Source organism: Hypomesus nipponensis, chromosome 3 (assembly GCF_054491055.1).
Source record: "Hypomesus nipponensis isolate SF chromosome 3, ASM5449105v1, whole genome shotgun sequence".
NCBI lineage: Eukaryota > Metazoa > Chordata > Actinopteri > Osmeriformes > Osmeridae > Hypomesus > Hypomesus nipponensis.
This window is the reverse complement of record NC_140363.1, coordinates 19,203,196-19,223,845: the sequence shown is the minus strand read 5'-3', so window position 1 is coordinate 19,223,845 and position 20,650 is coordinate 19,203,196. Positions and strand designations below refer to the sequence as shown.

The 20,650-nt window shown below is 49.6% G+C and overlaps 1 protein-coding gene across 1 annotated transcript in view; it reads right to left on the bottom strand.

Annotated features, from left to right (window-relative positions):
• Positions 1 to 20,650, bottom strand: part of LOC146300231 (pleckstrin homology domain-containing family G member 3-like) — a 31,191-nt gene that overhangs the window by 3,457 nt on the left and 7,084 nt on the right. The window contains exons 3-16 of the mRNA XM_084681790.1: positions 12,465 to 12,904; positions 9,393 to 9,493; positions 6,969 to 7,038; positions 6,783 to 6,829; positions 6,439 to 6,589; positions 6,025 to 6,156; positions 4,901 to 5,083; positions 4,488 to 4,580; positions 4,312 to 4,398; positions 4,162 to 4,195; positions 3,810 to 3,911; positions 3,664 to 3,707; positions 1,902 to 2,264; positions 710 to 907 (exon numbers count right to left, since the gene is read on the bottom strand). Coding sequence (XP_084537916.1) covers positions 710 to 907; positions 1,902 to 2,264; positions 3,664 to 3,707; positions 3,810 to 3,911; positions 4,162 to 4,195; positions 4,312 to 4,398; positions 4,488 to 4,580; positions 4,901 to 5,083; positions 6,025 to 6,156; positions 6,439 to 6,589; positions 6,783 to 6,829; positions 6,969 to 7,038; positions 9,393 to 9,493; positions 12,465 to 12,904 — 2,045 coding nt within the window. The remainder of the gene's footprint in view (positions 1 to 709; positions 908 to 1,901; positions 2,265 to 3,663; positions 3,708 to 3,809; positions 3,912 to 4,161; positions 4,196 to 4,311; positions 4,399 to 4,487; positions 4,581 to 4,900; positions 5,084 to 6,024; positions 6,157 to 6,438; positions 6,590 to 6,782; positions 6,830 to 6,968; positions 7,039 to 9,392; positions 9,494 to 12,464; positions 12,905 to 20,650) is intronic.

Here is a 20,650-nt window from a genome sequence, read left to right as displayed (position 1 = left end):
TGAAAGTGTTTTTCGTTTCGGTGCTTTGGCTCAAATCTGTAGCGATCTCAGACTCCTCCCCAACCACTGTCAGGTTCAGACAGGGTGTACGTGTGCTCTGTGAGGGAGGGGGGGGGGAGGGGTGCTCTGTGAGGGAGGGGGGGTGCTCTGTGAGGGAGGGGGGGGTAGGTACAGACGTGCTATCCCACTGAGCACCAGGGATATTTTGGATCTTTTAAAAGGCTGTTATTAGTCTCCAAAATCTGAATGTTAACTTTTTAGACATTAGCACTAACAGAGGCAACAGCTTTCCAGCACTCAAGATAAGCACACACGCACACACACACACACACACACACACACACACACACACACACACACACACACACACACACACACACACACACACACACACACACACACACACACACACACACACACACACACACACACACACACACACACACACACACACACACACACACACACAGGTTCAGGGGCTCAGATGACTAAGAGAATAACATGGCTCTACATCTTGTAGCAGGGACACAAAAGCAAGCCGGTATTTACTAAAAAGGTTATAAAAATAAAAATAATTCTGATTAGTGGAATCCTATGCAGGTGAGATGACGGATGAAAATGTATATATATACATATAAACAGATCTGGATTTGGTTCCTTCTCTAACCCCTCCAACAGAGACCATTGGGTCCTACCCTACTGGTGGTACCTGTTCAGCTTGCACCTCCTCCGCCCCAGCCTGCACCTCCTCCGTCCCAGCTTGCACCTCCTCCGCCCCAGCCTGCACCTCCTCCGCCCCAGCCTGCACCTCCTCCGCCCCAGCCTGCACCTCCTCCGCCCCAGCCTGGCCTCCCAGCTCTCCCAGGATGGACATCTCCTCTTCAGCTCCCTGTCTGCCCTCCTCCTCCTGGAAGGACCACAGCAGACACACTGAGGGTCACTACCCGCCACACACAGACAAATAATACCTTGAAATCCCCCTCCAGAAGATCGACACCCTACATTTCTTGGTTTAGAAAACATTTTGCCATTTGAAGACACCTGGTGTCTGGTAAAGCCCTCTGGTCGGACATTCTTTGCACGAAGATGACCTTCACATTAGGGGCATGACGTCACATTAATTAACCTTTACAAAGCTTACCCTGTCATTTAGAAAAGAATATTCCGAAGGGAAACCTTTCAGAAAATATGATTACCAAAGACCAACGCACTCTGTATTACAATGGCCTATTACAATTAACCCTTTTTGACATCCAAATTGAGCTTTGAAGTCGTTGCTTTTGTTTAGCTATTGATCAAATTATTCCAGTGCAGGTGCAACTGCCAAAACAACAAATTAAATTATTGAAGTTTAATAGGATGAGAAATGTGTGTGTATTTTTGACACAGGTCTTTACCTACATTTGCATTGTATAAATACATAGTACACATTTTCTTTTCACCTTCCCCAAATATATGCAGATCCACATGGCTGAAAGATATGGTCTATATAACCCTAACCCTTCACCAAGACCAGGCCTGACAGCTAGTTTACAGGTCAGTTAAGGACAGGCATGCAGTTGGATAAGAACCTCCTAGGAACCGATTGACCCTCCGTGATGAGCTCTAAGGAAGTCTCTGGATCACTAAATCTTTCCCAGCAGACAAAATGATCCTGATTGGATGGATTATTACCATGCCAGGGTTTTGTGTCCATGCACTGATTACAGTGTGAGGATCGATCATTCCATTAGCACAGCAAACGGAGGCTGATGTTAGTGAGTTATCAGTTTGGAGAATGGGAGAGGAAGATGGAGAGGCAGCTGATTGGCTAGCAGGTGGGATGGAGAGGGAACTAATTGGCTAGCAGGTGGGATGGAGCAGGAAGTAGGAAACCGTGGGTGGGAGAGAGAGAGCCTCACCGTTGTGAAGTGAGCGGAAAGCAAAGCCCTGGCTCTAAAGTGCCAGCAGGAGATCGCTGCCAGCATGGAGCTCGCAAAGTCAGCTACCTGGTCATCCTCCAGAAGAGCCTCCTCCTGCTCCCTCTCCTCCTCCTGCTCCCTCTCCAGACCCCTCCCACAGGGCAAGTTGCCTGCTCTGGGGTCTCTGCCAGAGGGACTCCTGTTCTCAGAGTCCCACCCCTGCAGGCCTGGTTCCTTTGTGTCTTCCTTCCCACTTGGCCTCTCATCCTCAGCCTCGCCTGGGCTGCTGCCCAGGGCTGTGACAGCTGCAGTGGGCTTCTGGGAGAGCCCGCCCCCCAGGAGATCACCTGCGCTGTCTGAGTGCTGAAGCGTGAAAGGTGTGGGGGTTACTGCGCGGCCAGCGATACACAGGGTGCAGTGAAAGCATTGAATGGTTTGGAACAGAGTTTTCTTTAGAAAAGGGTGCGACGTGAAAGCAGAATGTTGTTGTGATGGTACAAGACAGGCATGCTTCACATCACTGAGAACATATGACATCATCACCAGAAGCAAGAGAAATAAATAACACAATCCAGCTGAACTTCTGTTCAGCTGAGGTGTCTGTTCTCGGGAGCTTCAGATGGACATGCTGAAGTGGGAAGCTGATTCCACCCTGTGTGAGCCCTGTCTCACCAGAACACCACGACCTGAATAACCCCATCCCGGTGTCTGCCTGCACAGGGGACAGAACACTAAACCCTGCCAGGGTCTGAAATGTCCTCCTGGATCAGCGAAGCTTACCTTCAAAATGGCTGCATGGAAGGAGGAGATAAAGAGAGAGAGAAAATGAAATGTCAACAATTTTTTAGAGCAAAAAAAGATACAATATACAGTAGAATAAACACTGGTTATGACTGAACTATGCAACATTTAAATGTTTACCATAGAGCTGCCTATCTAGAATATGCGTATGTCACACAAATGCATAATTACATTCCTTATCTCTATGGTTAAGTGGGCTGGTACTAGTGGCGGTCGTTTATCTTGAGAGACAAAGTCCTTATGGCAGGATAATCCAATATACAGCCAAGGAGTTATGTTCCCCTTCCATGGCCTCAGACTGCCAGGGTCACATGACCAACATGCAGGACGAGAGCAGCCCGGTCCAAGATGGAGAGGGTGACACCATAACATCTTCACCTCGAGGGTCACAAAACTGATTAGTGAGGGAGCTATTAAAGATAAACATGAAGAGGAGGTTTTCCTTTTCATGGCTGGTCATTAGGATGCATGACATGGGCCCGCCACAGATCTGAAGCCAAGGCCAACCTGACCCCTGAAAAGAGCCTGTGCATGACAAAGCTCTTCGCTAATTTGGCCCATAATTAACATCATTATGGATGAAGGCAAAAAAGAGAGGGTGTGTGTGTGTGTGTGTGTGTGAGTGAGGGTGTGTGTGTGTGTGTGTGTGTGTGTGGTGTGTAAGGGAGAATGTGTATGCGTGTGTGTGTGAGGGTGTGTGTGTGTGTGTGTGTGTGTGTGTGTGAGGGTGTGTGTGTGTGTGTGTGGAAGGGAGAGAGAACTGGTGCTGGCTTTTGATCTGGTTTTCCAGGGGTTTTAGAGGATGTACTGTCAGTGTACTGGGGCGATGACACATGCACTAGCACCAGGGGGGCAAGGCAGAGTGTGTGTGTGTGTGTGTGTGTGTGTGGGGGGGGGGGGGGGGGCAGCTATCTGCCAGCCAGACTCCAGACGCTGTCGGTTGTTAGGGAAAAAGAAGCACCGGCTCTTTACCTTTCGTTGTCCTTCTAAGCTGTTTGGAAGGTTCTGAAGGTGAAGAAAGATAGAGATCCTATAAAATCAATGTCCTTACAAAACACATTAGTGTAGACAGTGTGTGTGTGTGTTCTGTGTGCGTATGTGTGTTACCCGATCTCCTGCGTCCGGGCCGGGCTCCAGCGGGCAGCTCTGGAGGGTGGCAGGAGACAGCCTTCTTCAGCCCTTCAGGACTGTAGCGACTCTTCCACGGAGCTGGACACACACACACACACTCATTACAGGTTCCTTAGACACGGAAACAGACTCTGGGTCATGCAAGACTGTTTTCTGAAGATTGAGGTTATTCCATAACTTGGCATTTGCAGTAATCAGTAAACAGTCATTGTGGATGGAAGATACGTTTCTTGAAAGCGTTTAACCATTTCCAACCAGAATGAATGAGGACGTTTTCTGTTAGTTGTTTTGGAAAAAAGCTAGTTTGCAGCTGAGCCAAAATACTCACAAATTGAGTCAATTTCCAGGATGGCCTCTCTCGCCTGAAAAACAAACAGGTATTTGGTTTAAAATTATTTCTCCTACAAGATTGTATTTTAAAAGAACCTGATTTAATCTTTGTTGAAATGGGGTTGTTGTCATGGTAGCTGCTGGTTACCTTCTGAGGCACAATGGTGTGGTGGTTCTCTAAGATGAGCCTCTTGATGTGATGAGCCCAGAGGCGCTTCTCCTCCACAGTCTTGGCCTAACACACACACACACACACACACACTCGTCAAACCCTGCCTGGTTCCACATCACCTGCTGAACACAGGGGTGTTGGGGCGTGTCTACCTGCACGGTGTGGGGTTGTTTGGGGTACTTGAAGTGGATGACGCTGAACAGAAGAGGGTCCTTGGCACTGTCCAGCAGCATCAGGGTGGAGCACTGAGACAGGAGGACAGGACAGAAGGACACTGAGTTACACAACAACAACCCTGAAGAACTCTTCCTGGACAGGGCTGTATGGTGGTGTAGGTGGTGGAGAAGCTGTGTCTGGGGCAGGAGAGGGCTGTGTATGGGGCAGGAGAGGGCTGTGCGTGGAGCAGGAGAGGGCTGTGTCTGGGGCAGGAGAGGGCTGTGTCTGGGGCAGGAGAGGGCTGTGCGTGGGGCAGGAGAGGGCTGTGTCTGGGGCAGGAGAGGGCTGTGCGTGGGGCAGGAGAGGGCTGTGTCTGGGACAGGTGAGGGCTGTGTGTGGGGCAGCGTACTGAGATGTGGTTCTTGTAGACGTAGTGCTCGGCCCTCTTCTTGGTGATGAGGAGCATCTTGTGGAACAGGAAGAGGGTCCGTGTGTTCTTGGCCCGGTGGACGTGGAAGCTCCCCTCCAGCACCAGCTCCCCGTACGTAGTGAGGTCAGGACCCTTCCAGCTAATCAGCAGGGACTGGATCTCCTACACACACACACACACACACACGGCACACACACACGGCACGGACACACACCAACATGGACACACAAACACACACACATTAGAACCTATATGTAGACATATCTATGCAAGTTCTGGAAACAAGTGTTTTAATTAGTGTTTATCCAACACAAAATGCATGCTCAGGGAATGTTATCCCACTAGATGTTGACACAAAACTGCTGTTTCTTGTTGGCAAAACAAGCAGCCAGACAATAGCCAAGGAAGGCAGGGCAGCAGCAGTGAATGCTCCTGACCAATCAATGTCTTAAATTGAAGGGAACAACCAGAATGAGGGGCCCCATAGCCCCCAGGCTCTGCTGAAAGACCCTCTGGTCTTCAGGGGAGGTGATCAAAACACCAGGTCTGTATGTGTTCCAGACCTGAAACTGAACTAACAACATTTAAACTGCAGAAGGACTGTAGGAGAGGAGACACTACTCGAGACTGATCGATAGAGTTTATAGATTTGCTTGGGCCAATATATTTTTCTGAAGAGTTGGACTGCGTTGTGCATATACACACATAGAGGGTTGATTTAATTTGAAAAGAAACAAAGTTGGACATGCATAACCGAAATAGTTCTAAAACAGTTTTAGAAACACCAGGAACACAGACAGACAGAGCCCGTCCTCTGCAGCCTGACGGCCTCTCATACCTGCAGCCTGCAGCCTGACAGCCTCTCGTACCTGCAGCCTGCAGCCTGACGGCCTCTCATACCTGCAGCCTGCAGCCTGACAGCCTCTCATACCTGCAGCCTGCAGCCTGACGGCCTCTCATACCTGCAGCCTGCAGCCTGACAGCCTCTCATACCTGCAGCCTGACAGCCTCTCATACCTGCAGCCTGACAGCCTCTCGTACCTGCAGCCTGCAGCCTGACAGCCTCTCGTACCTGCAGCCTGCAGCCTGACAGCCTCTCGTACCTGCAGCCTGACGGCGTGCTCGTGTTTCCTCTTCATGTCGTTGATGTACCAGGCCACGCCCGTCATGGTGTCGATGGCCTCCTGTACCACCTCGTGGCCGTCCTCCTCAGGGTCGGAGTGCTTGGCGATCTCCTGCACACAGCACCACAGAGAGAGATGACTCCTAGCTGGGAAACCACCTCACTCTGCAGTCACTGACAGTTGACCGTACTAGGGATATTAAGGTTATTAGGGATGGAAAGAGAGAGTTTTATACTGTGTGTGTGTGAGAGAGAGAGGCTGATGTACACTTGATATATGTGGTGTGTACTGGGTTTGTTAGGGTGTCTCTGAGGGTAGGATGAGGTGGTTTAACACCGTCTGGGAGTATTGTTACGAGTCCTGTCTGTACGTCAGGACTGAGGAGGACTGTACCTGCAGCAACAGGTGATACTTGAGGATCCGCTGGACAGGTTTGAGGAGGTATGAACCCAGCGGGAGAGACAGCTTCAGACACACCTGTCTGTCCCTGAAGAACTTGGCCAGGGTCTTGCTCCTCATGCAGTCTGTCAGAGCTGCCACCGAGCTGGGCCACACACAAACATATCATCCAACACACATCTCTGACCACCTCATGACATACAAGACAGGTTTTTGTTTAATTATTTCCTTTCAAATGACTACCGCTACATAGTTGTTGCTGTGTCACTAGTCAAACATTCAGGTAAAACTCTGGTATAATAAATCGTTTTCAGAACAACATTTGTACTGTCACTTACTTGGGGTAGTTAGTGCAGTACTGCGTGTAGATGTCAAAGTACTCGCTCTGTAAATCATAACATGCTTGATGAGACCCCAGAACAGATCAATACAGCAGGTTTCCGCATCCAAGCGGAAGTTAATCAGTCTGACGTGTGTGTGTGTGTGTCTAGGTGTGTGTCTGGGTGTGTGTGTGTGAGTCTCACCTTGTCTACGAAGCACCTGGCCACAGCCACAGGGTCGTTCTCACACATGTCCAGATACTGTAGCAGCTCACTGGAGACACATAACACAGGGTAGAACGAGGTGAACTAGAACAGCACATGACGCTGGAGGGGGGGGGGGGGGGTTACCATGGTGAACTAGAACAGCACATGACGCTGGAGGGGGGGGGGGGGTCACCATGGTGAACTAGAACAGTGAATGATGCTGGAGGGGGGGGGTCACCATGGTGAACTAGAACAGTGAATGATGCTGGAGGGGGGGGGGTCACCATGGTGAACTAGAACAGTGAATGATGCTGGAGGGGGGGGGGTCACCATGGTGAACTAGAACAGTGAATGATGCTGGAGGGGGGGGGGTCACCATGGTGAACTAGAACAGTGAATGATGCTGGAGGGGGGGGGGTCACCATGGTGAACTAGAACAGTGAATGACAAACTCCAGCATTCTCAGGCCTTCACAGTCCTCCATGTTCCACTCCATCCAGGGTGGAGGGCCATTCGCAAATGTGGGGTGGGCGTCTTTTTTGGCACGTGAAATCTGTGCTTAATAAAGCGAGTGGGACATGTCTGGTGTATGGGACACAGCTTGAAGCCTCTTGAGGTTTGAAACAGAAAGAGATCATCTAAGGTTATGATCAAGCCAGCACAGGTTTCACCCCTGTAGATTCAGGTCAGGTCACTCAGTGGCAGAACCCTCCGGAAGCATGTGTGTAACATTCCTGGGCTGACTGCATGGAAGCAGCAGCTTTACATAACAACACAGCCTAGAGCTCGCTGCTTGTGACGCACTGCAGACTGAATGTGGCACAGCTGCTGTGAGGGAGACCAGCGTGGAGACCAGCGTGGAGACCAGCGTGGAGACCAGCGTGGAGACCAGCGTGGAGACCAGCGTGGAGACCAGCGTGGAGACGGTGCTTCTGTCTGGGCTGGGTGAGAGCTGTCTCTGTCTGGGCTGAGTGAGAGCTGTCTCTGTCTGGGCTGGGAGAGCTGTCTCTGTCTGGGCTGGACTGGGAGAGCTGTCTCTGTCTGGGCTGGGTGAGAGCTGTCTCTCTCTGGGCTGAGTGAGAGCTGTCTCTGTCTGGGCTGAGTGAGAGCTGTCTCTGTCTGGGATGAGTGAGAGCTGTCTCTGTCTGGGCTGAGTGAGAGCTGTCTCTGTCTGGGCTGGGTAAGAGTTGTCTCTGTCTGGGCTGAGTGAGAGCTGTCTCTCTCTGGGCTGAGTGAGAGCTGTCTCTGTCTGGGATGAGTGAGAGCTGTCTCTGTCTGGGCTGAGTGAGAGCTGTCTCTGTCTGGGCTGGGTGAGAGCTGTCTCTGTCTGGGCTGGGTGAGAGCTGTCTCTGTCTGGGCTGGGTGAGAGCTGTCTCTCTCTGGGCTGAGTGAGAGCTGTCTCTGTCTGGGCTGGGTGAGAGCTGTCTCTGTCTGGGCTGGGTGAGAGCTGTCTCTGTCTGGGCTGGGTGAGAGCTGTCTCTGTCTGGGCTGGGTGAGAGCTGTCTCTGTCTGGGCTGGGTGAGAGCTGTCTCTGTCTGGGCTGAGTGAGAGCTGTCTCTCTCCAGCGCCAGCCGGTCCAGAGAACACTGTCTCCTGTCTCCCGAGAACCTGCTTCTGTTTCTGCTCTGGTGCTCCCGTCTCCAATCATCCAGGGGGAAAGAATAAGCACGCATTCCTCCAACCAGCGCTTTAGGAGCACACTTGCTTTCTTGCGCATCAGTAATTTGGTCCCCCCTGGGCACTTCCTGCTAATTGGCAGGACTGAGGCATTTGAGGAGGGGATGCGTGTCACGCTGACACGCTTCCTCAGCCTGCTGTTCTCCTTCAGACTCAACAGGCCTTTTCAAGACGCGGGCACTCCAGTAGCCACTTCATGCCAAGCCTGGTTTGAATGGGGCTGTGACAAATCACATTTGTAAAAGGCTCTACCGCAATTAGTCAAAATCCATATGCTAGGCCAAACTCATACCGGTATATTTATAAGGATGAGAGGTAGTCTGAGAGGAACCAGATCATGATGAGCTGGGAGGGTGCAGGGTGAACACAGGCAGACTTTAATCTGATTAAATCTGTCTATGCACCCAATCTGGCCTGTTATTTAGAGCCAGTCTGCATGTTTGACTTTCTCCTCCCCTCATCTAAATCTGTTTGGAGGTCAACCCCTCACTGCCTTTCACTTCATCACACATCCTGTCAACCTGACAAGCTACTGGGTGTTCTCCCACGATGAGGAACATGCCATGTTCACTGTGGCTTGTTTTCACCCTTCATTCAACAAGCATTAAGATGAACACCAGCAGTAGAAGCTTGGTTATAGCTGGTCTTTGATGTCCTTTCTCATTGTGAGATGAATCAATCTGGTGTTAGAAGAGCACAGAGTGTTAAACGACGTGTTAAAGGATGTGTAAAGCGAAGGCTCACCTGTTAAACTCATAGATATCCTGGATGTTTCCAAACAGGGCGCACACTTGCTCTGGTCGGATGGGCAGAGTGCCCACGTCGATGATGTGAGCAAGGTAGTCCTGAGAAAACAACGACTTTAATTACACACCATACACTCAGTATACCTAGTAAATACAGGCCGTGCCTTATCTCTTGCCACCAAAACACCTTATGCACTATTTGTACGTTGATTTGGATAAAGGGCATCTTCTAAATTCATAAAATGTTTATTTGTCAAATGTATCGTGAAAGTGAACCTGCTTTCTGTTATGTTGTCTGTCTCAGGTGCACTGTCTATTCTTATCAGGCAGGGGGCGCTCTTAACCAGACTGAGACACCTCTGCTTCCAGAGTGTGGTTATACTCGGTCATCATTTCAATGTATTGCTTCTTGTTTCCAATCTCTCATGGTAAAAAGGACCACACATGTCGATGAGCTGCTCGTTTGAACTCCAGACTAAACTTCAGGTCATAGCTTCAAATATTTCTCCAACTCCAGCACACCCAGTCAGGTCAGCTCCACCAGAGTAGTCTGGAGAGAGTGTATCCCTCCTTCAGCAGGGCAGGCTGTCCTGGCAGCGGTTCAGTTCAGCTGGTCCATCAGATGACACACAGTTCCCATCCTCCGACCCAGCTCCCTGGGGCAGACGGCCCCCCTGGGGGCTCCCTGGGGCAGACGGACCATGAGGACTGGAATTAAATCCACCAGCCTCATCTGGCATACTTCACTCCTTTTACCAAAGTTTCTTTTATCTCAAAACACAAACCAAATATGGACTGGAACAACACAGACAACATTTGTCTGCCCAGCTAGACACGTAATCTACATGCAAACCTAGATTACCTTTAAACTGTGAGAACTCCCCCCCCCCCCCTTCCCACACACACCCCCCCTGCTACACCCCCTCCCCCAGCCAGCAGTGCAGACCTAGTCATAGAGTCATCACTTCACATAACACACTGAACTAAAGCCTATACTGGTGGGAGCATTCCTGAGCAATGACAGCAGTGCTGACTGCTTCAGTAGAGGATCTCAGTCCAGTGCTAACCCAGCCCTCAATGGTGCCATCCGCACGGCTCAGCTGAGACACACTCACAGAAACACACACCTACTGTACTTTCACAGAAACACACATTCATAGAAACACACAAACATAACTGTGTTACGGACACAGACACTCAGGATCTATCTAGTCAGAGCCACAGGCTCGAGGTTGTGGGTGGTAAAAAACCTCAATGATAGTGGAATGTTTAACAAGCCTGCTGTGAGAGGCATTTACAGAGTCACTAGTTAAAAGAAGCTGTTAGCAGCATCGTGTTCTGCCCTGCTGGCGTCAAAGCTTCCAACAGTCCTCACTTCTCCACACTCAGACTAGGGGTTTGGACACAGCTGTTTGGAAACAGCTGTTTTGTCGAAAGTCAACACAGAGAATCTGGGTCACAGTATTCACAGAGCATCACAATATGTAGTAGACCAGATGAGGAGAGGGCAGGAAGGGGGGTGTAGGCACCGACACCAACAGCTACAAGTCGTGTGAGCGTGTGTACATTTCAGACAGCTGTAAATATCAGTTTGCTGGAGGTCAATATCGAACGGGTACCAGTCAAATCTCACTTCCCTGTGAAAGTATGTCATGATCTTGAACCTAATGAGGAGCGATGCCAGTATGAAACTGTGAGAATAACAGAGATGTGTAACTGTCTTCAAAAAAACCTTCTGAAGCCCTGGGGTGAATTTTTCTTCTCTTTATGGAAAAATATAATTCTAGTCAGTGCTGGAAGTGTTAGTGTTGGCTGTGCTGAAGCCCAGGGACTGGGCATGCTCTTTCAGGGTGCAGACCAGGACCAGAGCCAGGACCAGAGCCAGGACCAGAGCCAGGACCAGAGCCAGGACCAGACCAAGGACCAGAGCCAGGCCCAGACCAGGACCAGACCAGGACCAGAGCCAGGACCAGAGCCAGGCCCAGACCAGGACCAGGACCAGAGCCAGGACCAGACCAAGGACCAGAGCCAGGCCCAGACCAGGACCAGGACCAGACCAAGGACCAGAGCCAGGCCCAGACCAGGACCAGGACCAGACCAAGGACCAGAGCCAGGCCCAGACCAGGACCAGACCAGGACCAGACCAGGGCTGCCTGCTAGGGCAATGGGCAGCACAGGAATTAAGTGGGGGGATCATTCCTGACCTCTTTCAGAAGTAGAAGATGCAAAAGTTCTTCTAGACCTTATAGAATTTAGAAGCCAATAGACAGACAGGCTCCTGCTGTGAATGTGGCACTTTGTGTGCAGGTCTGCAGATGTCCAGTACAGATGAGGAAAGCCTGGCACAGCAAATATCCAAAACATACAGAGATGACATGTAGGGTTAGGGTTCTCCCATCCTGCAGGCGACTGTCCAGGAACAGGGCTGGACCCCCCTGACATGGAGAATAAGACACACAAGCATCCCATAAGGTATTATACAACCAAGGACGTCTCTCAAAGGCCAGAGACCAGCAGTCAGGGAGAAAGTTAAAAAAATACAAATAAAAACTTCTAGCCAAGTCTGTCAGCAAACAGGAAATCAAAGAGGATCCTGGTAAAGCAATCAGCTCTGGTCGACATTTTATGTACCAGACACATTGGTGGCCACAAACAGTTGTCTGGAAGACACAGACCCATGAAAGAGTCCTATAGGTCCGTTCCTTGACCTCTCATTAGGGTCCAGCTACAGTGGACCAACAGTCCCCCACAGACATGAGGTCACCACGACAAACTTGTCCAAGTGAAACAGCCCATTTGAACACCCATGAAAGCACACCGAGTCAAACGGCTGGTTGCTGGTGGAGGACTTGGCCTGTGGTGAGAGACTTGCCTTAATAAAGTAGTAAAGTGAAAGAGAACAACAGTCTGGTTTATTAATGAGTTGCCGTTACCGTGACGCCGTTACCGTGACACCGTGACCGTGACACTGTTACCGTGACACCGTTACCATGACGCAGTTACTGTGACACTGTTACCGTAACGCCGTTGCCATGACGCCGTTACCGTGACACTGTTACCGTGGCCTCACCTCCACAATGCTGCGCAGGTCCCGGACATACGTGCGCTCGGTCTCGATGATCTCCATGACGACGCGGTCCACGTAGGTAAGCTTGGGGTTGGGCGCCATGGTTTCCGTGACTGAGGGCAAGGGCGGATTCTGGGGTGCAGCGGCCTTCCTATTGGCCACCTTGTTGTTTGTCTGGGTCCTGGTTGGACAGCGGTCCTGCCACTCTGACCTGGGGCTGGTAGGCTCCCTGGGCCCCTCTGGTGGGCTCAGCTCCAGGTTGACGTCGTACAGGCCGTGGCTGTCCCTGGATGAGCCGGACGACAGTGTGGACAGCAGGCTCACTGGACGCTCGGCCTGGCCCTCTGACGGCTCCAAACACGGCCGGCTGTAGGACCCTGAGAAGGCCCTCGACTCCTGCTCATGGTCCCTGACAGGGAGGGGCGGGCATGGCTGAGGTGATTCTGGTGGAGGAGAGAGAGAGAGCGAGAGACAGAGAGAGAGAGAGATGGGGGGAGATGGGGCAGAGGTGGAGGAAGAGAGAGAGAGGGAAAGGGGAAAGCTTGTTATTTTACACACAAAAGGGTCTGGGCACAGATGCTGGAGTCTTCCTGCACCCGAAAGTCTAACTCACTAATATTGGAACAACACATCCTACTGTATGTGCAGATAAGTGTTGCTATATCTTGATACTGATTTCAGCTTCACTGCTCTGAATCCTGTCTTCTGTTTGGAGGGTTTGACACAGAGCTACGCCTGCTAGCCCAGGAGTGCTTTCCTGTAAAGTGGCCTTTCGCAAATCTTTACTGACATGGCCTAATTACCGCACTCTACATTCTCTGGAAAACCCAGCCATTTCCTCCAGCTCCTCTCACTAGTGCAGAGCAGACCTTGGAAAAACAGAGGAGGGGAAACTGGCTGGTACAAGTTGTGGGGAAGGGGACCTGAGTTCTGTTTATACATCTTTGTATTGAGCTTGGTTTCAAATCAAGAGAAAGGGGATACATATTCAATTTCATATCCTTCCTGTCCAGATGGGGAGCTTTGCCCACAAACATTCCCCAACTGTATGATGTCACCATGGTAGCTGTGCTACTGGAACTGTTAGCAGCCACAGTCTTTACTTGCAGGGCAGAAAAGAAACCCTTCACACATCAGAAACACTTTACACATCAGAAACCCTTCACACATCAGAAACACTGCACATATCACAGAGATTCTCGTCATTGCGTTTCAAACCAACAAACAAAAAGTTGAGGCAAAGAACAGTTTCCGACAAATACTTTGATTCACTGACTGCTTACAGCTCTACTGGAAGGATGTGTACAAATGAAGGGCAGTGGAATACCAAACAGGGAATAGATGAGGCACACACAGCCGTGTTCCAGAGCGTCTCTGAATCAGATGAGCTCAGCACAGAAGCTCCGGCCGCTCCCACGCCCTGGGGAGGTCAGATGGGAGAGTACTGAGACCAGGCACAGCAGGAACATCCTCTGAAGCTGTGCTGGATACAGGAGGCAGGATCGTAGTACAGGGTGGTTACACTCACCAGAGCACTCTGAAGCTGTGCTGGATACAGGAGGCAGGATCGTAGTACAGGGTGGTTACACTCACCAGAGCACTCTGTAGCTGTGCTGGATACAGGAGGCAGGATCGTAGTACAGGGTGGTTACACTCACCAGAGCACTCTGAATTTCACATCTGCTATCAGCCTGAAGTCTCTCCCTTAATTTTCATCGTTCCATTTGAGTTTGGAGTACAAAACTGCAAGCCAAGAGAGTCTCTCCATCTCTCCATCTCCCCCCCTCTCTTTCCCTCTCTCCCTTCCTCTTCCCCCGTCTCTCTCCCTCACTCCCTCCCTTCGTCTTCCTCTATCTCCCTCTCTCCCCCCCTCTCTCCCTTCCTCTCCCCCCTCTCTCTCCCTTCCTCTCTCTCCCTCTCTCCCTTCCTCTCTCTCCCTCTCTCTCCCTCTCTCCCTTCCTCTCCCCCCCTCTCTCCCTCCCTTCGTCTTCCTCTCTCTCTCTCCCTCTCTCCCTGACGTCAGTGCCCAGTCAGCCAGAGAGGAAGGAGGAGGAGGAGGATCTGTTCTGAAAGAGTCAGGACTGTTCAAACAAACAGCCCTGATGGTTCCTCTCTGGCTCAGCTCTCAGCCCAGGCTGGGGCGTCTGGGATAGGGGAAGGGAACCACTAGGACTTTAAAGTTCTGCATCCTCAACGCCAAGTAAAAAGATATGAGTAACTAGAGTATGAGATGTTTGTATTACATCTGGGAAAACATTCCAATCTGCATGCATCACACAGTTCAAAGTTCAAGCACAAACAGCATCAGTCCTTGTGTGTTATCCCCCCTCTGGCCAGCGGTGCTGATCCTGTACATGGTACCAGTCCATCAGACAAGCGTCATCACCCAGACGGATGTTTACAACTTCCAAAGATGGCGGACAGGAGTTTGATCTGGTTCCTGGTCTTAGTCATGGCTGTGTTTACTGCTGCCTAGCAGCCCTCCTTACTAAGCTGTTACGCCCAGCCCACGAGGTCATAGCAGTACAATCCACCTCCACTCAGGTATCAACAGCTCTGAACCTCCTACTCCACCAGAAAAATCTATTCTGAAAGCAAAACCCAGATATTGGTGCACAAAAATAATCCTAATGATTTGGCAGAGACATGCGAGCACAGACCGCGATAAGGAGGTGGTTCCTCATTAGATAAATATGAACTTGTTCCCTCAGATACTCAATCCCCAGGGACATCCTTTTATACACCAGGACCAAAGCAGCGGGCTAGCGCGGTAAACAGGTGCTCTGGGACTTGTTATCCAAATTCCACACAGAAAATAATGGTACTCTGACACCAGTATTCGAAGAACCAGTTGAAGCATAACCAACAACTAGCTAAGTTCCTACGGTGAGAATGTTTCCATTCTGTACAAGTCAAAACAGCAACTGACATCTTGCAGATTGAAAGCTGCAATTCTAAAGACGGTCTTTAAGGCAGGAGATGTGTGAAATGCCCAGCATGCCGTAAACATCACAAGAGACGGAGAGATACCGACAAGGAAACAGCTGATGTATACTTGAGGGAGCATCGTCAGCCTTCACCCAGGCGTCTGCTTGAGGACAGACATGTTCAGGGGACTGAAGGCTGGGTTCTGGAGTCATTACGTACATGACCATATTTAACATGGGACAGAATGTTCACACGAGGGATCAGTGTGAAGGTGACTTTATAAACACAAAGGAGATATTTGCAAGAGACTTTGCATGTGTTTGCATTTTATTATAGCTCCATCAGTGACAAAGTGCTGGTTTAAAGAGTATAAGATAATAATACGCTTTACTGTATGTACAATATTTCAATAAAATGGTTATTCCTGAATCCACAAGTATAGTGTTTACATCTATTCAAACACTCAAATATAAAGGCTGCATTGTTTCAGGCCTGTTGAATGTTGATGTAACATTGTCCGATCATTAACGTAGAAAGCTGTAATCATTATCTAAGTCAAGGCTGCAAATATAAAGTACAACATAGTATAGTATTTACCCATCACTTCATCTACAGCAGATCCCAGTTAACACGTGAACAGAACTTCCCTGTTTCAGAGCTCTGCAGCTTGTTGAACCTCCATGTTTCAGAGCTCTGCAGCTTGTTGAACCTTCATGTTTCAGAGCTCTGCAGCTTGTTGAACCTCCATGTTTCAGAGCTCTGCAGCTTGTTGAACTTCCATGTTTTAGAGCTCTGCGTGCTTATTGACTCAGTTTGACACTTCTCAGGTAGATACTCATGGGATTACATCTGAACAACTGCTTGAGTTTGAACAGATTAAAATTGAGTTTGTTAATGAAGTTGTTCTGGGGGCAAATAGTTGGAATTCCAGCCGTATTCACCCTAACCCCTTAATTGTAATTCTCAGAATTCCTGTCTGCTGCCCGTAAAAGTAAGGCTAACATTTACAGACAACTACATGTACATTTCACAATGAGCCTTTTTCATGTGTACCCTCAGGGTCATCTTTAGCAGAGACAGACTCAGGGACAGAAGGATTTAGTGTGAGGCCAAGGTGAGGCAGAGAGGGAAGGTGAGTCACCAGACAGTCTAGAACATGCGTGAGGTCTACAGACGTTTCACTCTCAACCTGGTCTGATCAGATGATGACAGCTCAGACAACTATCCTGACAGTGATGACCTCACTGCTGATGTCAGCGCTGTGCCAAAGCAGGAAGCTCTGAGGCAGAGACGGGGCTTGTTCCAACACCTGTGTGTTCCTCCTGACAGCCAGTGAATAAGCTCTCTCACATCAGCCTCCTCATGCCAACCAGCGTTTGTGTGGCGCTCGTAAAGCAGTCATTGTTTTTTACATGACAGCATTTGCATTCGTGAGTCAACATTACTGGTTTTAAGGCCGCACCTAGGCTCTCACCTACCTTGATAATATTACAATGGGATTTCACCACTTCCCGTTAGGAATATTAATCATTTTTAACCAACAAACCATAAGCCCCAACATGCCCCCAACCTGATGAGTAGCCACACAGTGACATGTGTTATGTTCTGAGTTGGGTCAGTTCATGCAAACTAACCAACTCTGACTTAGAAGCAGTTGACATGCAAACACTGTACCGGACGGAGGCTTGTTTTAGTCCTCTGGCTGTGTTTGCTGACCAGTTGAGTACAGAGCTGCTATAACCAGCAGAAACACTGAGTACAGAGCTGCTATAACCAGCAGAAACACTGAGTACAGAGCTGCTATAACCAGCAGAAACACTGAGTACAGAGCTGCTATAACCCTGGTCTCAGCAGCTCTTCAGCATACAGAACATTCTGAAAATATCATGTGAGGTACTAACTTGGATAATGATAACGTTACTTCAAAGATTATAGTCTGTGACTCTGAATGATAATAATGCTCAAACACAAACAAGGCTCAAACAGAAAATACTTACAGCTCTATTTAAAGGCTTTGACGACAGCTCAAGTCAAAGGTTAAAACATGTCTCTAAATAAATGTTACGGAGATAATACGCTAGTTTCATTTAAATTCCCGACGTACCTTTTTAACAAAGGGTCACAGTCTTCATCTCCACAGAAGCTGAAAGACTTAGGTGAGAAAATTCCAGAGATGTTCTAGCAATGTAAGCGATCCCTCACACATCCATCACATCCACACACCTTCCCTCTGGTTCCCCCAGCTCTGGGACCAACTGGGATGTGACGAGTGTGCACAAGGAGATTCAAAGGGGCTGTCCAGAATTCTATGCTTGACACACCCCTATGATTTTCACAGACAAACACACACACACACACACACACACACACACGTAGTGGTAAGTCCATGTGATCCACCACTGTTGATGCAGAAGCTTGATCATGTGCAGAGTCTGGTCAGAATCCTTTTGTTCTCCCTGTGACCACACTGCGTGTGTGGTTTTTCTAAGGATTTTGTCTGTAACCAAATCATAGGCCAGGACAGAAAAGGCCATGCAAATCCACCTTCCCCAAGCTGCTTCCTCAGGTAGTCTGCTTGGGAGACCTGAGGAACATCTCTCCTAGAGTCTGGCTTCAGAAGAGAGAGCCCTCAATACGTCCTGCCTTTCTCTGTAACATTCTGCTGTTCCTCTGCTTCCTGGGTTAGTAGGCATTTGCATGCCACTGGCATATATTCCATTTGCATAAAAAAGTGTCATTTCCTGGATGGAAATTAACCAAAAATAAAGTCTGTCATTGGGAAGGCATGATGGTTATCTGGCCGCGATCCAAATCAGGCCAGCCAGAGCCTGCAGTGTACTCAGTATCTACACATGAATCAGACCCTGTGATCATGTTAAAACGTGTGATTTCAATACAGACGTCACATCCAACATTACCATGAGGCTCTTTGATGAGTATTTATAGAGGTACGTTCAGTGATTGAGCTGCTCAATCCAGATCTTTCACTATGGTAATTCTGGTGTTTCTTCAACCTTTAATCTAACTGTTGTTTTGCTCTGAGACACTAACTGGTGTTCTTATACAAACACAGCACAGTGTAGAAACAGTACAGTAGAATTTTTTTGGAAGAATCTACAACTGCTCCATAAATGCACTGTTCACCTGACCACGGACCAATCCCAGCGCGCAGGACCTCCCTCACCTCTCTGCACGTTTCTCCTTCCTGTGTGCTCACACACCGACAACCTCACAGAGTTCCTCCAGCCACAAAGCTGGCAACAAGCTGGAAAATCCTTCCTTCTAATTGGCTGATTAGTACTTTTTGTGTCGCTGCTATTCACATTCAGCAGGGGGGACGGGGGGGACGGGGGGGGACTTCTAACTGGATTGCAGAGCTTCTATTAATCTGTTAACTCATCCATTCAAATCTGAGGGCTTGGTCTCACCCTGTTTCTCTTTCAGATAAAGCCTCAACAGCAACTTGCTCAACATCTCAATGTGGGTCTCAATGTGGGGCGACAGTACCTCTGTGCCCCTCCCCCTCCTCCTCCTCTCCCCTGACCCTGGCCTCCCCCGCCCCGGCCAGGGCCCCCGCAGCACCACAGAGCCCCCGCAGCACCACAGAGCCCCACATACAGGATGAGGAGGTGGGGGGGTCGTCTGCTGCTCAGCCCTTGGGGCAGGACTCCTCCCCACCTGGGCAGGCTGAATGGCATCCCTCAGGGGGACAGGAGGACCAGGCAGGAGGACCAGGCAGGAGGGGACCTACCAGGACCAGGCAGGAGGACCAGGCAGGAGGGGACCTACCAGGACCAGGCAGGAGGACCAGGCAGGAGGACCAGGCAGGAGGACCAGGCAGGAGGACCAGGCAGGAGGACCAGGCAGGAGGGGACCTACCAGGACCAGGCAGGAGGACCAGGCAGGAGGGGACCTACCAGGACCAGGACTACATGTCCTTCAGACAGCACCATCAGACACCACGACACACTAACCCTCTACTGAGATATGGAACTGGCCGTCACTTGAGGACAGTCTACCTTTTATGGGAAGGAATGGTTTTAGTTACACATTTCTGCGACCTCTCAAGGACATTAGAAGCTGTGTTAATAATTAGCTTGTGGTTGGGTAAACTAACTTGAATGATGACAACGACAGCATTCAGAACCGGAACATGAATTCCAGCATGTCAAGGTCACAGCTCTGTTTGCAAAGTTAAGAGTTGGGGGTGGAATGTTGCTAAAAGTGAAACTATTTGTGGTCGACTGATTCCTGAGTGACCTACTGCAGAAGAGCTCCATTTGTTCATTCTTCAGTCTCAGATTTCTAATGAGAACATTCTTCAAAGAAGTTTCAATTACAGAATCCCACTGCCATAATTTTCCTCCATTTAAGCACAGACCTGAGAATATGGGATTACATTTTAAGTACGCTTCTATCGTTCAAGCCCTCTAATCTATAATTATACCAAACATGTTGAGAAGAGATTAAATCTTTCCAAGATAGAACTAATTGGATCTCTGAATCTTAATTGTAACAGAATGAAAGCAGGATAATGGCAGCTCACGTATGAAAAATACACTAAACTACTCTAAAAGCCTCTGATTTAATCCTATAAACTTCCTCTGCATCCTCCCCTGGTGTTTGCAGTAGATCCTCCGATGCGGTTGACCTCAGCACACAGGCATGTGACGATCCACTCAGGACAACTCCAGATCCAGCCATTCAGGAACCCCCTTTCTAACCCCAGCCTTCCCCCATCTTGAAGAGCCCTTCAGCCAAGCTGTGGGTCCATTCAAACTCCCATTTCCTCAGAACAACACATGCCATCTGGCCCTGATGGAAGTCTAGAGGTGTGAGCCCATTGGAAACTTTACCACCAGCCTGACATGTCCACACAGGCCAGAGGGCCCATTAACACCACCCTGCGGAGCCCACAGAGGCTAATGCTAATGCTAGGCTAACACCCCACCGGACAGCTGTGTGGAGTGTGAAAAGGTGAGAGGGAGGGGGTTGGGGGGGGCGGGGGGGGGGTAGTGTTTGGGGGGGGAGGGGAACACTTCCCCTGAGACCGAGCAGAACATAGAGAAGTGGAGAAAAGTTGACACCTTACGACACAGGAAACCACAGACGAGCCACACCTCCTTCTGCTCTAGGTTCAGCTGGGCACTTAATGTTTTCTGAAGCCATTTCACCCGATCTTCCAGAATGAAGCCACAGAAAGTCTATAACTCATGTGTCTAATTCACTGGAAGAGCACCATTGAAGACATGCCTTTGAAA